The following is a 13926-nucleotide window of genomic DNA, read 5'->3' on the forward strand; positions in this document are numbered from 1 at the left end:
CGTGGCATCGTATGTGGCAGTAAAGAAGTGCATAAAGCTCCGTTAATCCGTGTCCGGAGCGCCGGAATTCAATTCGGACGGACGCCATGGAAATGGCGATCTCATTTGCTACAGGCTGGGATCGTTAATCAAATCCGCGACACGATGAATACGATAGCAGGTCCTTTTTGCATGTATTTTTGCCTCGCCTGTTTTATACAACGAACGATGCGAATAGCTACATTACATACAAGACGAGGGGAAGTTGTTGTGGTCCAATATCGTGATCTTGTAAGCAAGATTGAAGCTATGCGTTAATGAATGACAAATATTAATTAATAATTGCGCGATATTCTGAACGATATTACGTGTACGATAATTACACTTACAGTACGTTACTGTTTAATCAACTTACGTATGTGTGTGAGATAACGAATGAAATAGACGACGCTACGGTGTGTTCCCGAAAGAGTTCGATGAACTAGATATTAGTAGGAGTAATACCGCGGGAGAATACGCTTTATTTATTGCTCTCCGATAATGTGTTATAACCAATGGCGGATTTAACGCTGCTTATTAATATCGGTATTTGATAAATAGCTGGAATATAGGAATTTTTATTAAGAGCAAAGATTCCAAGCATGCCGGTAATTTGTAATATCAGTAATTTGCACTCAATGATGTATAACATCAATTTAAAGATGTATAGAAAATTCTGATTTCCAGTAACTTCCTAATTATTGATTTACGTGCGTGGAAAGAAGCGATAATATATCTATGTAATAAATTACATGCGACATTACTGCAATTACAATAATAATCACTGCATGTAAAACAGTTCCATGTAGTGCAGAAATAAAATATTTTTACAAAAAGAAACAAGGGTTTTGTGAATTTCATGCCATTTATATGCGGATTTTACGCACTCGCATATATACTCTACGCAAATTGCGCACACGAGTAAGAAATATGTGATAAATTTACTAATTTATTTCAACATATGCACGAGACAATTAAGACACATAACAGCGCGTGAAGAACAAAATGTACGAAAGCGAATAACAGGAATCTATGTAAAAGCAGCTGGTGGTATCTCATAAATAGCGAATTCTTCTCAATGTTTCTTTTTGTATCCCCATTCCTTGTGATCTTCGTGACCACCTTTCTTGCCGTGATGATGATGATGATGATGATGATGCTCGTGATCGTCGTGGTGTTTGTGGCCCTTATGATCGTGATGATGGTGACCTTTTTCATGATGGCCCTTCTTTCCATGATGACCTTCGTGGTGATGATGATCGTGATGTCCTTTCTTGAAGTGACCGCCTTTCTTGTGACCGTGTTCGTGATGATGACCACCGTGATCCTCGTGATGACCGTCATCGTGATGTTCGTCAAAGAATTTCTTTTCTTTCTTGTATTCGTCGTGTTTCTTCACTTCATGATGACCGTGCGTGCTGTGCCCTTTGCCGTAATGTCCCTTCTCGTGAAACTTGTGTCCCTTTTCTCCCTTATGACCATGATGATGTTCTTTATGATGACCATCATCGTGATGATGATGCTTTTTGTGTCCTCCGTGCTCCTCGTGATGTCCATGATCGTGTTCTTTGTCATGATGTCCTTTCGAACCCTTTTCGTGATGATGGTGATGTTTGTAACCCTTGTGACCGTGATCGCCATGATCGTGATGATGGTGAGAATGATGTTCCTCACCGCCGCCACTTTCGTGGTGATGGCCATGATGATGACTGGCAGCTACCTGAAGATCGTTGTAACTATCTCTGACAATCTCTCGAGCGGTCACGCGGTAAATGGCAAGATACATTGCCAGAAAAACGGCCACTAATGGCAACGCACCGCGTAAAATGTGCATGATGCCAAAGAAAGTCTGTGTATACTTTAATATACAATTTATTAATTTACTACCGATCCAAGTTTTCAAACGGCGTATATCGTATAAAGTTGCTGATTCGAGAGAAGGTGTTATTTATATTGTGATTTCTGGCGCAACGAGCCAGTAAATGTTCCTTCTCTTTACCTACTCTCTCTTTTTTGACAAACAAGAAGTTTTATATTTATATAAATAAAAGATGGCGCGCGAGAGGGAATTCTGTTTTCTCCCCTCTTTCTTTTCTTCGTCGCGTCGCGGTAGATTATAAATAGAGTCCGCTGCATTTTGTAATCCATCTTATTTAAAGTTATATAAACAGAATTACATGAAATTCTCTTCTTTTGTTGATTTTCAATAGTTCACTGAAGGTATAGTAAGAAGTTACGCTACGTCAATATTGTCATCTTTTATTATAAAACTTTAAATTAAACATTAAATTAAACAAAACTTTAAATTAAACACAGAGCTTAAGCTAATTATTTCTCTATTAAAACAATTTATAATGTTTTATATATATATATATATATATATATATATATATATATATACACAATATATATATTTTTTCTTGTAATTTAATTCACAGAAATTTATACGTTACTTATTTAATTCACAAAAATTTATACGTTACTGTATAGCATATTTATAGTTCTATTCTTATGTATTACATTGTATTATAGATCATGACCGGAAATGAAATAAAAAAATTTAATGTTACGTTATCATTCAATAAAAAATTTTATTTAATTCAAGAATTATAATATTGTGTAAATATTTTTGCAACATTCATCATATATTGTATGTGTATCTATATATGCGCGTGCGCATTTTTGCTTTACATATTAAAACAGTATTACATAAATAAATTAAAAAATAAATTAAAATACTAACAAGATTTTTTAACACGCATAGTACAATGTTTCAGTATGTAATAAATTAAATATAATATAGATAAACTATAAAAAGTTTTACATTTTTCTCTTTTTTGCTTGTGGTATTATAAAAAAAAGATAAATTTAATAAATTATTTACATAAAATATTTTATTTTTTATATTAACATAAGCATAAAATTATTAATACATAAGTAAAAATATAATAAATATATGATAATATAGGTATTATTATAAATATGTACAAAGAAGCAAGATTGCATATATTAAAATTTTTGCTTAAATTACTTAATTTACATTTATTATGCGAAAAGTATATCTCCATTTTTATGATACAATGTATGCAAAAATTATTGTAGTTTATTAAAACAAATTTCTTATATATTTATATCTTAATTTTCGAACTGCGCAGTAATCGCGCACAGGACAGACGTACAGTCTCATGACTAAAAGTAAAATTTATAATTTTTATAATAACTGTTTTATTTCTTGATATATTTAATTAAGCAGATAATATAACTAAAGAAATTAAAAGAAAAAAGAAAAAGAGAGAAGGGAAAAGGAACAATAAGTCTTCAATCACGTATTTAGTATAGACAGGTTTTAATTTCTCAATAACGAAATAAATTCATTATCATCATTCGGCGTCCTAAAATTAATCAACAAAAGAGCAAGAAATAGACGATTTAACAATTTATTCTTTTCATGTTGCACTAAATTGGCAGGTTTTGTGCGATTAATGATGGTGACCACCATGACCATGATGCCATCCATGCTTTTTGCCGCCATGAGACTCGTGTTTCTTTCCATGATCTTCATGATGATGATGATGTTCTTCGTGACCGTGTTTGCCATGATGGCCATGATGATCTTCGTCATAATGTCCTTTATCGTGATGACCTTTCTTTCCATGATGATCCTCGTGATGACCAGAATGATGATGACCGCCCTTCTTATGATGGCCCTCTTCGCCGTGATGATGCTCGTGATGGTCACCGTGCTTCTCGTGATGTCCTCCTTTGTGATAATCATCGTAGAACTTGTGTTCTTTATGGTATTCGTCTTTGTGAGCTTTGTGATGGTAACCATGAGTCTTCTCGCCCTTTTTATGACCATGTCCGTGACCGAATTTCGCCTCCTTATGGCCGTGTTCGTGCTCGTGATGGCTGCCGTGCTCATCGTGCTCGTCGTGGTGACCCTTCTTGTGACCACCGTGTTCCTCATGATGGCCCTCGTGATGCTCTTTGCCGTGATGTCCGTGCTCCCCGTGTTCATGGTGATGGTGGCCCTTGTGACCCTTTTCGCCTTTTTCACCCTCTTCTCCATGATGATGGGAATGGTGCTCATGTCCTCCACCATGTTCGTGATGATGACCGTGATGATGATGAGAACCGGCCATCTCCAAATCTCCCTTTAGACTTCGAACATCTCGCGCCGAAGACACGGCAATGACCGTGCACATCACGGCTATTCCCAAGAGCAAACATAAACCTATGTATTTAGCCATGTTGGCACTCTATAGGACCAACGAGTGCAATTGACTGATCAACAATCGTTAAAGCAATCTTTATATACCTGCGGTTCCACCAACGCTTTGTACGTAATCGCTTTCGTTCTTTCGCTCTTGTTTAATCACAATATAGAGTGTTCGTATTTCGTAAAACACTGTTTGTATTATTTCATCTTGAAATGTAACTCACTCTGTATAAGAATTTCAAATTAATAAATTAATAAAACTGATATTTTTGTTTTTTATTTAAAAGTCCAGGATATTAAACATATCAAAATATAGTTATAAAATAATCAAGATTGAAAGAGAGAATTTATTAGAAAGTGAATAGAGAGAGAATATATCTATCAATTTAGGTTGATGACCGAGGCAAAACGAGTTGCACGATAAATCGAACCAAATCCCATTTATTATTTCTCAATTTATTTTTTGCGCCAATTAAAGCAATATTTTTTTTATCATATTGTTGACGTTAGTGGTGATACGCAGACGTGTATTATATTTCTGCGTTAATTTTCACGACATATATAAATCGTACAAATTTTTATTTATTACAAGAAATATATTATAAGAATGAATTGGATCTGTCGAAAACCAATGTGTCGCAGTTCGGCGACAAAAACGTGCTATTGAGACTCCGTAATAAACGTAAAGTTTGGCAAGCAAGAGAGAACGATTTCAATTTTATTACATAATGATCCGAGAGACAATCGCAAACTTACTGAAATCCGTTTTACAATTTAAACAGGTTAAGGAGACATTGCTTTCACAACGGACTAATGAGCCACGAAAGAGCCCTCGCTACCCTCATGTCGATTATCCTGCGATCGATATATAATCCGAGCGAAGCGATTGGTTTAATCATACCTACCGATCGCGGCGACGAAGTCAAACACTTCTCGTTGGACTGAACAAGGATAAACGCAGCACGATGAGCAGGTTGACGGCGATCTGCCTAATGGCAGTATGCATCGCCTCTCTGTACGTCACTACCGCACGTGAGATCAGCAGAGCTCATTACGACGATCTGCAAGTAGCCGCTTCTCATCATGGCCACCATGGTCATGAGAGCGGCCACGATGAAGAACACCATTCTGATCATCATCATCATCACGGCGGAAAAGGCGACAAAGGTTACAAAGAGCATCATCATCACGAGAAGGGAGAAAAAGGACATCACGATAAAGAGGGCCATTCTGGACACTTTCACGAGCACGGAGGCCATAAGAAGCATCATCATCACGATGACGGATATCATCATGAACACCATAAAGGCGAGAAGGGAGAGAAAGGTCACAAGTTCCATGAGAAGGGACATTACGGCAAAGGTCACAAAACGCATGGTCATCATGAAGTTCACAAGCTCGACGATTTCAAGAAGGACAAGGAATTTTTCGACGAACACCATGATCACGGCCACCACGAGGAACACGGCGGTCATCATCACGAGCACGGACACAAGAAAGGCGGTCACTTCAAGAAAGGACATCACGATCATCATCACCATGAAGGTCATCATGGAAAGAAGGGCCATCACGAAAAAGGTCACCATCATCACGATCATAAGGGTCACAAACACCACGACGATCACGAAGAACATCATCATCACCATCATCATCATGGCAAAAAAGGCGGTCATGATGATCACAAGGAGTGGGGATATAAAAAGGGACATTGATCCGTACATGACAATTGTTCCGATGCTATTGTTTGTTGAGTTATGTTTGTCAGTACCACGCATTCATTGTTGTACATGTCGACGAGTAAAAAATAAAATTTTTCGATAGATATATATTATATGTATGTGTACATTTTTTCCGTTATTGCAAAGTTAATTAATTACAATATACAAGATCTGTTTTTATTAAGTCGCCAATTTTCTTACGCTATTATGTTTTCTGCGCACGTGCAACGGTTTGCATTAATCAGACTCTCATAACTCCATGAAACAGACGCAAACGAAAATTGAACTATTTCGACTCTACGACCATAACGCGTGTCGCGAAATCGGTAACTGTCGTAATAATTTAGTGAAGTTTCGTATTTTGTGCTACATCAGTCACGCTTCTGCGGTGTAGCAGCTGTCACAAGAAAATATGGCCGCTTGTTACACACCGCTTCCATAAAATCGTGATATCGATTTACCATGCTCAATGATGCAACTGACACGGTTTCGTGATTGTTTCATCAAGCGTTTCTCAAGAATTATACATTTACGATATAATACATTTGATTTGATGGTGATGACAAAAATTAAGAGAAAACTTGTCTTATATAAAAATCACTCAGATTACATTACGCGTTTTATTTCGCAGAAATGTGTATTACAACAAAAAAAAAATATTGTTTTGATTTAATACATACAAAATTAAATAAATTATTTATTAATAAAATATCAATTACACGCACACATTCTAAAATGGTATTTAGTAATGTCAATTAACTTTTTCATATCCGTGCTTCTTTGTTGACAGCGCGTCTTCTCTAGAGTCATAATTTTCATAATTCTTATGAAAAGAATCTTCACCTTTTTCTTTGTTATAAGCCTGATCGTGACTATCTGCGTGCCCTTTGTCGCGAAAACCTTTCTTCCCAATATTTTTATAATCGAACCCGGACTCATGATTTTCTCCATTCTTGAAATTACCCTCGGCGGCAGTATGATGTTCGTCAGCGGAGGCGTGCTTGTCGAAATAACCTTTCTTATGGCTCTCGTCGTAGAAATCAGTTTGTTTTTTATATTCATCCTTGTGATAGACTTTATGAAAACCTCTGGTTTTTTCTCCCTTTTTGTGATACGACGTTTCTCCGTAGCTGCTACCTTTCTCACCCCTCGTAGTCTCATCGTAGCGTCCATAATTTCCGGCCACACCGCTGTGTCCTTTTTTCTTCTCAGACTCGACATCGTAAGATTCTGAAAGATATTCAGCAAAATGTATAACACATCTCGCTCTCAACAACTACACATTTACGCAAAAATTTACATTTCTATAAATATATATCGAAAAGTAAGTGTTCGTCGAAGACCTAAAAAAAAAAAAACATTCACCTTTCTGTCCTCCTTTATCATACTGCTTCTGTTCACCCACGTCAAATTCCACTTGTTTCTTGTAGCCTTTATCGCCTTTTTCTCCATGCGCGGAGTTCTGCGCAGTCAGATACTTTTCACCGAGTCCGGATGTAACTTCGACGTTTCGACCGGTATCCGCGAGAGCGTGAGCAGGCTGAGGTGCCATAAAATGTGCCTTTTTACGATTTTCAGTCACGTTATCTTTATCCTCTTCAATGTTATCGGCATCATCGTCGTTATTCTCGTAAATATCCTCACTGTCTCCGTCTTCTTTGTCATTTCTCTTGTCAACATTTTTCTTTGTTTCTCTCGAAGCAAATGCATTCGGTGTGTAATAAGGTGCGAGAGCGGCCAGCTCAAGCGGTCGCGCGTATTTCGTTAATTGGTCCGCGCCATAATTAATGTGTCCGTCGCGCGCGGACATCTGGCGCAGTGCGTATGGCGCAATTTCGTGCCTCCTAGTCGCAAGCAGAGCGGATTCGTGCGGCGACGCAGTTTCAGAAACTGCGGATGCAACAGGTGCAGAACTGCCGACGACGTAATGCACCGGCGTCGGTGCATGGTAGTAACGTCCGCTTCCGTGATTGGTGTAGCGCACGTATGAGACCGGAAGGCCCGCTCGTTGATCGTATGCGTATCCGCTGGCGGAGGTTTCGAGATCGGCCATTCTCATCTTAGAGACCGTCATACGTGCTGTCCCCGTCGGCGATGCGTCGCATATGCCGGCGAGCATCACAGCCACTAGTAAATGCGCGATCATGGCAATCGCACCTTCGTCCTCGCGAACACAACACTAGATAACAATCGTTATTGCACCTCGCGGCTGAATTACTCGAAACTGTTGTATCCGTTTGCTCGCGTAATCGCTTTATATACACGCACTGTGGAAGGACGTTTATCCTTCCGTAAGTGATCCACTGTTCGACGCCATCGATGCCAGGGTCGATGCTCCATGTGCGGAGTATTGCGCTACCAGCAGCGCAGTTCTTTCGCCGCGATATTGGCTAAGAACTATGGCGCTTTGCGCAATAATTAAAATAAAATCATTTTAACGGAAGCTACGTAGAGAAGCAGTTAAAGTTTAACGATTTAATTAAAGAAACTAGAGACCGGTTTTTACAAGACGTGACGAATACTCATCTTCTGAAGTTACTGCTCTGTGTGAACTCCGATCTAATCCCGCAAGTTTTTACATTGCGCTGATTAACCGGTACCATAACCCGTACCGTTCGACCTTGTGTTCCACGCAAGAAAAATCGTGCTGAGGCCATGTGAAATCGACAACGCCGGATTTGTCGAAACGGTTTGCAAGCCTTCGGCCTTCCAGACGCATTCTGGCAGTTCTGGGCGAAAGCCAATGGTCTCCCGATCGGGAGATTGTCGCGCGATATAAAAGAGCTGGTATTATTGCGCGATCATTACAGTGTGTGCCACTGGCGTGTTTGCGCCACCCGTGCCACCTCAAAGGCCGTTCTGTCCCGTGCCAAGTCGCTGTTATATTCACACATATACAGTTAGAATTAGATTTGTGTAGACCAAATCGGATTACCCGGGCTGTCAAGCATCGGGGATATCCACGTAACAAATGAAGATCTGTGAAGGATGGTTCGTTGCAGGATGGTACGCCGCTTGCGCTTTGTTTTACGTTTGCGCGCATCCGGCGAGAGATCGATCCGAAAAGAATGCGTACATTAGCAGCAGATCGAGATCGCCCGAATCAAAATCAACGGCTGACGATTACACTTACGAGAGAGAGATATCGTCGGCGTCTAAATTGTCCGAGATTGCGGAGGACAGTCTGGAAGATTTCGAAGAAACTGGCTCGCCCACAATGAGAGCGATTATCGCAAAGGAGAGAAGCGACGTGGTTCTATTACCTCTGATCATAGAACCCGAGGCGGAGATGTTGCCGGCCGGATATAAAGGCGTGAAGCCGCCCGGAGTGAGTCACATGGAAATGACGTACGCAAAACCGCAAATTGGTTCATCGGGTCGCAAAAACGCGGCGTCGCGAAACACCGATAAATCCGATGGATTTGATAGACACGACGACGATGCTCATTACGCAGCGTCGAAGCACGAGACGCAAGTTGCAAAGAACGATCGAAATAGCGAGAGCTTCGTCATTCTCGACGGCGGGTCGAAAGGCAAGTCGAAGAAGAAATCCAAGAAGAACAAGTATAGCGAAGGTTCGGAGAGCGATTCGAAAACCGGAAGCAAGAAAAGCGAATATAGCGAAGGTTCAAGAAGCGATTCGAAGAAGGAAAACAAGAAAAGCAAGTACAGCGAGACCTCGGGTGTGCAAAAGAGCCATTCCGAAAATAAAGATCGCGCGAAAAATAACAAAAAAGAAATTGTGAAGAAGAAAGACGCCGCCTACAATACCAGAGGTAACCGCAAGAAGGCCCACACCGCCGCCGGATATCGCAACGTTTATCACAGAGACGAGTTCATGAAGGACGCGGATTTCTACGATAACGGACGTGAAGGTGGACGCTTTGAAAAGCACGGTCGATACGGGGAGAAGCACAGCGCCGCCGAAGGCACGTACGCGAGAGGCAAGAATAACAGCTCCAGATCGGTTAGGGAAGTGGAAGCCAATGAGCATAAGAAGTTAGATAAGGCGACGGGAGTCGACTGAGAAGCCCAAGGTCACGCTACGGTGGATTCTTCGGGAACTTAGACGGATTCATAAAATAGACTGGCTTAGCTAAGGGTTGAAAGTTTGCTTTCAGCAAATCGACAGCCCGACGTGTGTTATAATATAGGTCGTCGTTTGTATGAGTCATAATTGTAAGAAAAGAGCGCGAGCTTTGTTTTTATATTTACTCCGTCATATGTTGATTTTCTACTGATATTAAATAAATTTAATCAGAATAAAGATATTTGTTCTTTGTTTTTCAATATCGTTCTAATACTGTGATTTTCTCTTTTTTCTGTTATAAATCTTTACTCACGTTTTTGCTTCGTCAGTGTTTTTTCAGTTTTATAAATATCTTTCTCGTTCTCGGTGATCGCATAGTAATCGCATACATCAATAAATTTAATTTTCCCATACGTAAAAATCTTAATTCTATTTACGCAACCGTATCAATAATTCAACGCAGAAGGCAGCCGTATTCGCAGCCGGCGAACAGTTAATGGATATTAATAATACCGGTATTGTTGCGTCGATAAATTGCGATCTTTTACGTACATTTGCGGCCGCGAAATGAGAACGAGAGCACTTAATTGATGCATGTATAAGTCGTGTATCTTCTCGCGTTCTCTTTGCGGCTTCGCAACCCCACTGGAGTCCGCGGAGGCTCTTTCCACTTCTCCTCTCTCTCTCTCTCTCTCTGTAACATATACCTATCGGTCTACACCACCTCCCTGTAGTCTGACTACGATATACGTATAAAGCCCGCATCCCCTTCGTGGCTCAGTGAGCTCGGGTTCGCCGCATTCATCAACAATAAGCCGCGCCACCTACCCACTCTCGCTCTACGTACTCGCGCGTATCCACCACCTTATGTACGTACGTGTGTATGTTCGCATGTAACTGCACCCTCTCGTCGCGTACACGCAATTGCCGATGTATGTACGTGTACACGCACAAGACGATTATATGTGTATTATATGTATACGTTACCGCGCTTGTTTGTGTCTGTGCGTGTACACGAAGGCGCATGTATATCGGAAGCGGTGGAACGCGGCGCGAATACATAAATCAGATGCCGCTCTGCAGGCTGCCACCCATATCACTTCGTACAACGACCGTGAATGAATAGAGCCGTGTTTGAGTTATCGTCCGACCTGGTCTTCCAGAAACTGCGGAACATCGGAGCATTAAGTTTTACCACCCCGAGACGCATCCTAATGGAAGCGAAATGCGCTCTTTGCCTAACGGATATTGGATTTCAATAATAAAAATGTAATATTTAATTATTCGATAGTGTATTCGATTGGTAAAGTTCGAACACGTTCTTCGCGAGAGCTCGTCGTGTAACAAACGTCAGTTCTTGGATAATTTATGTCAAAGAAATAGATCCTGAAGGAGGTTTGCCTCGATGGCAACGTTTTACTCCGAGAAGAAATGCAATTTATCTTCTGATAATCTCCAATCCTTCGAAAGCGGACGTTCGCCTCGTATCTTGCTTTTCAGTCTTTTTATGCGACCGTCACACGTTCGATGTGCTCGTGTGTGATACTTCAAGAACGGTTGATTTCGAAGGTTTGAATGTCTTTTCGCGGTGCTTTATTGTCACCTCTTTATCTTCGTCAGGCAAAAACAACTCTTAGCATAAAAAAATAATAGAAAAACCTGTGCGCTGCCTGTTTTCATCATTTTTAAGTGACGTGAAGTACGCGACAAGCTCATAAAACTCGACAGATGAAGAATGAAATACAACGTATAAATATGTAACAACTATAAATATAATATCTTTATATCAGGTTAGAGTTTAGAGTTTAGACACTCGCGTATGGTATGGACAATTGTTGATATTTACTAATATGCCGATGAAACAAAGTAAGACGTTTTCACTTACGCGATTATGTAGTTATCTTTTCGTGAACGCATTTACAAATAAGTGTTTGGAAGTTACATCATGTCAAAAGATGTTTTCATAATGTATATAAAATGTTTCAAGAAAAATTACTCATATTGCAGTTAAACGCGTAACCAAGTAATATATATGTATTTTTAGAATAAGAGATTTTCCAGTAACAAAAATGACATCAATTCTAACAAGGTTAGTTCTTCCTCTCGCAAAATGGACGGAACGCAAAACGTGGTTTAGCATATTTAAAGCTCGGCGATGTCACTTTACGATGCAAAATCATGCATCAAAATGTGTTGTCGTAAGTCTTCACTCAAATTTATCGATACTTTGATAAAGTTGTAAATTTTTTTAATAATACATTTTCAAGTAGATTCTCGTTTAGATAACATCGATAAATGAAGATATATTATTTTAAGATAATTCAAGAGTGTATAATTTCACATTTACAAATTCGTACGTTTTGCACAAATTTAGCCAGATTATCAGACACGATTGGCCTTCCCGCCGGATTACGACAGAGTGATGACTTTTATGTGCGACGCGTATTACAAGTACGATCCGGTCACGGTGAACATGGGTTTGAATTGCGACGAACCCGCGTCGTCGTTGCTCGACATTATGTACAACGAGATTCGAGAGGGCATGACGATAATCGCCGAGGAACAGAACGGTTGTATCATAGGCGCTGCGGTGAACGCCGGTTCTTGTCCTTGGGATCCCGACAGGATCGAGAAGTTTGCTAGGTGCTGCGAGCGCGGGCCGGTTCGCGACGTGCTCGAGTTCGAAGCTTACGTGACTCGCAAGCCGGATCTCTGGAAGCGTTATCGCGTTCTCAAGATCTTCGAGTGCCGCTATATCGCGGTCGCGCCGGACGTCCGGAACAGGGGTATTGCCAGAAAGCTCGTGCTAGATAGCTGGTATCTTGCGCGCGATTGCAGCTATCGATTGTTCCGTATTGACTGCAGCAATAGGTAAGTTCGACTGCGTGTCCGACTGTGGAATTCTGGTTACACTCATAGACACGTTCGGAACGCGAGTCGTTTCAGGGAGTCTCGATTTTCCTTTCCTATAAGAGGAATCTTAAGTAATTTCCGCGACGGGCCCGCGTTAACGGGAGAAAGATCGCCGAACTCTATCCGTTATACATCATATAGCGTTCCGCGACTCTCTTTGTAATTTAAACTGCCTGGTAAGAATGAGAAGGCTGATGTATGGCTTCGTGTCGTATTAAACGATCGAGTCGAGAGGAGGATTGCATGCGATGACTCAATGCGTTTCCCAACGGTGTGAGCACCGTTATTCGATATTGAGATATTAGCGTGTTCTTCTACACAGTCGCAATTATGCTAACTGAATTAAATCGACGGATTTACATTGAATTTGATTCGCGCAAGCCGTGTGATGCAAATGTATCCATTACAGATTCTTAGCGCGGATCGCAGAAGGTTTCAAGTGGGAACGAATATGTTCAATCTCCTTCAATCAATATTGTAAGGACGATGAACTCGTTTTTCAACATATCGAGGAGCCGCACACTGAGGTGGAAATTTACGTTGATCAAGTTAGATTTTGCAAGGATTATTGTCCACCTTATAAAAGCTGCAAAACGACAACGGCAGCGCCGAACATAAATATGAGAAAAATCTAATTGTATCTTTCAGATCGTTTTACCACAATTTAAACTCTTTAATATGTAAGTTTAAGAAGGTTTATCCTTTGTGTAGTTTATTTGTGAATAAAATTTCAACGTCGAAGATAAAGGAAATAAATGATTGAAATAAGTGACTTGGCTCACAACGGGTGCGATGAAGCGCAATCATCAGCGTGTTTCTATGCCCTTAGTAGTTTAAAACAAAGTTTTTGTTCACTTTGATGAGACGTACATCGATTTCACAAGTAGTAATCCTGACAGTTGAGCTTATTGGAATAGTCCGTCACAGCCGAGAACAGTGATTGATGAGTTCAACGGCAGGCTTAACCCCGCGAGGAAACTCCTTTGAGTACGATTGAATAATACATAGCGGCGCGCAAATGAAATTCC

General features: G+C 40.4%; 5 protein-coding genes across 5 annotated transcripts; 3 read left to right on the forward strand and 2 right to left on the reverse strand.

Annotated features, from left to right (window-relative positions):
* Window positions 1-548: 548 nt before the first annotated feature.
* Window positions 549-4287, reverse strand: LOC109863969 (histidine-rich glycoprotein-like). Its single transcript, XM_020444702.1, has 2 exons — window positions 3512-4287; window positions 549-1287 (listed from the first exon to the last, which is right to left on the reverse strand). The coding sequence occupies exons 1-2, from the start codon at window positions 4266-4268 to the stop codon at window positions 1094-1096; spliced, it is 951 nt and encodes a 316-aa protein (XP_020300291.1). The 5' UTR covers window positions 4269-4287; the 3' UTR covers window positions 549-1093.
* An 867-nt stretch (window positions 4288-5154) lies between these two features.
* LOC109863983 (histidine-rich glycoprotein-like) lies at window positions 5155-6068 on the forward strand. The gene has a single exon (XM_020444729.1). The coding sequence runs from the start codon at window positions 5203-5205 to the stop codon at window positions 5947-5949; it is 747 nt and encodes a 248-aa protein (XP_020300318.1). The 5' UTR covers window positions 5155-5202; the 3' UTR covers window positions 5950-6068.
* Window positions 6069-6691: 623 nt separating this feature from the next.
* LOC109863990 (stress protein DDR48-like) lies at window positions 6692-8090 on the reverse strand. The gene is made up of 2 exons (XM_020444740.1): window positions 7321-8090; window positions 6692-7185 (listed from the first exon to the last, which is right to left on the reverse strand). The coding sequence occupies exons 1-2, from the start codon at window positions 8072-8074 to the stop codon at window positions 6707-6709; spliced, it is 1233 nt and encodes a 410-aa protein (XP_020300329.1). The 5' UTR covers window positions 8075-8090; the 3' UTR covers window positions 6692-6706.
* An 836-nt stretch (window positions 8091-8926) lies between these two features.
* On the forward strand, window positions 8927-9982 carry LOC109863964. Its single transcript, XM_020444697.1, has one exon. The coding sequence runs from the start codon at window positions 8927-8929 to the stop codon at window positions 9980-9982; it is 1056 nt and encodes a 351-aa protein (XP_020300286.1).
* A 1752-nt stretch (window positions 9983-11734) lies between these two features.
* LOC109863989 lies at window positions 11735-13602 on the forward strand. The gene is made up of 4 exons (XM_020444739.1): window positions 11735-11851; window positions 12030-12183; window positions 12360-12856; window positions 13308-13602. Exons 2-4 carry the CDS (start codon window positions 12055-12057, stop codon window positions 13531-13533), a joined length of 852 nt encoding a protein of 283 aa, XP_020300328.1. The 5' UTR covers window positions 11735-11851; window positions 12030-12054; the 3' UTR covers window positions 13534-13602.
* Window positions 13603-13926: the final 324 nt, after the last annotated feature.

The sequence above is a fragment of the Pseudomyrmex gracilis genome, unplaced genomic scaffold, assembly GCF_002006095.1.
Source record: "Pseudomyrmex gracilis isolate BER0280 unplaced genomic scaffold, ASM200609v1 scaffold_15, whole genome shotgun sequence".
In the NCBI taxonomy this organism is placed as follows: Eukaryota; Metazoa; Arthropoda; class Insecta; order Hymenoptera; family Formicidae; genus Pseudomyrmex; species Pseudomyrmex gracilis.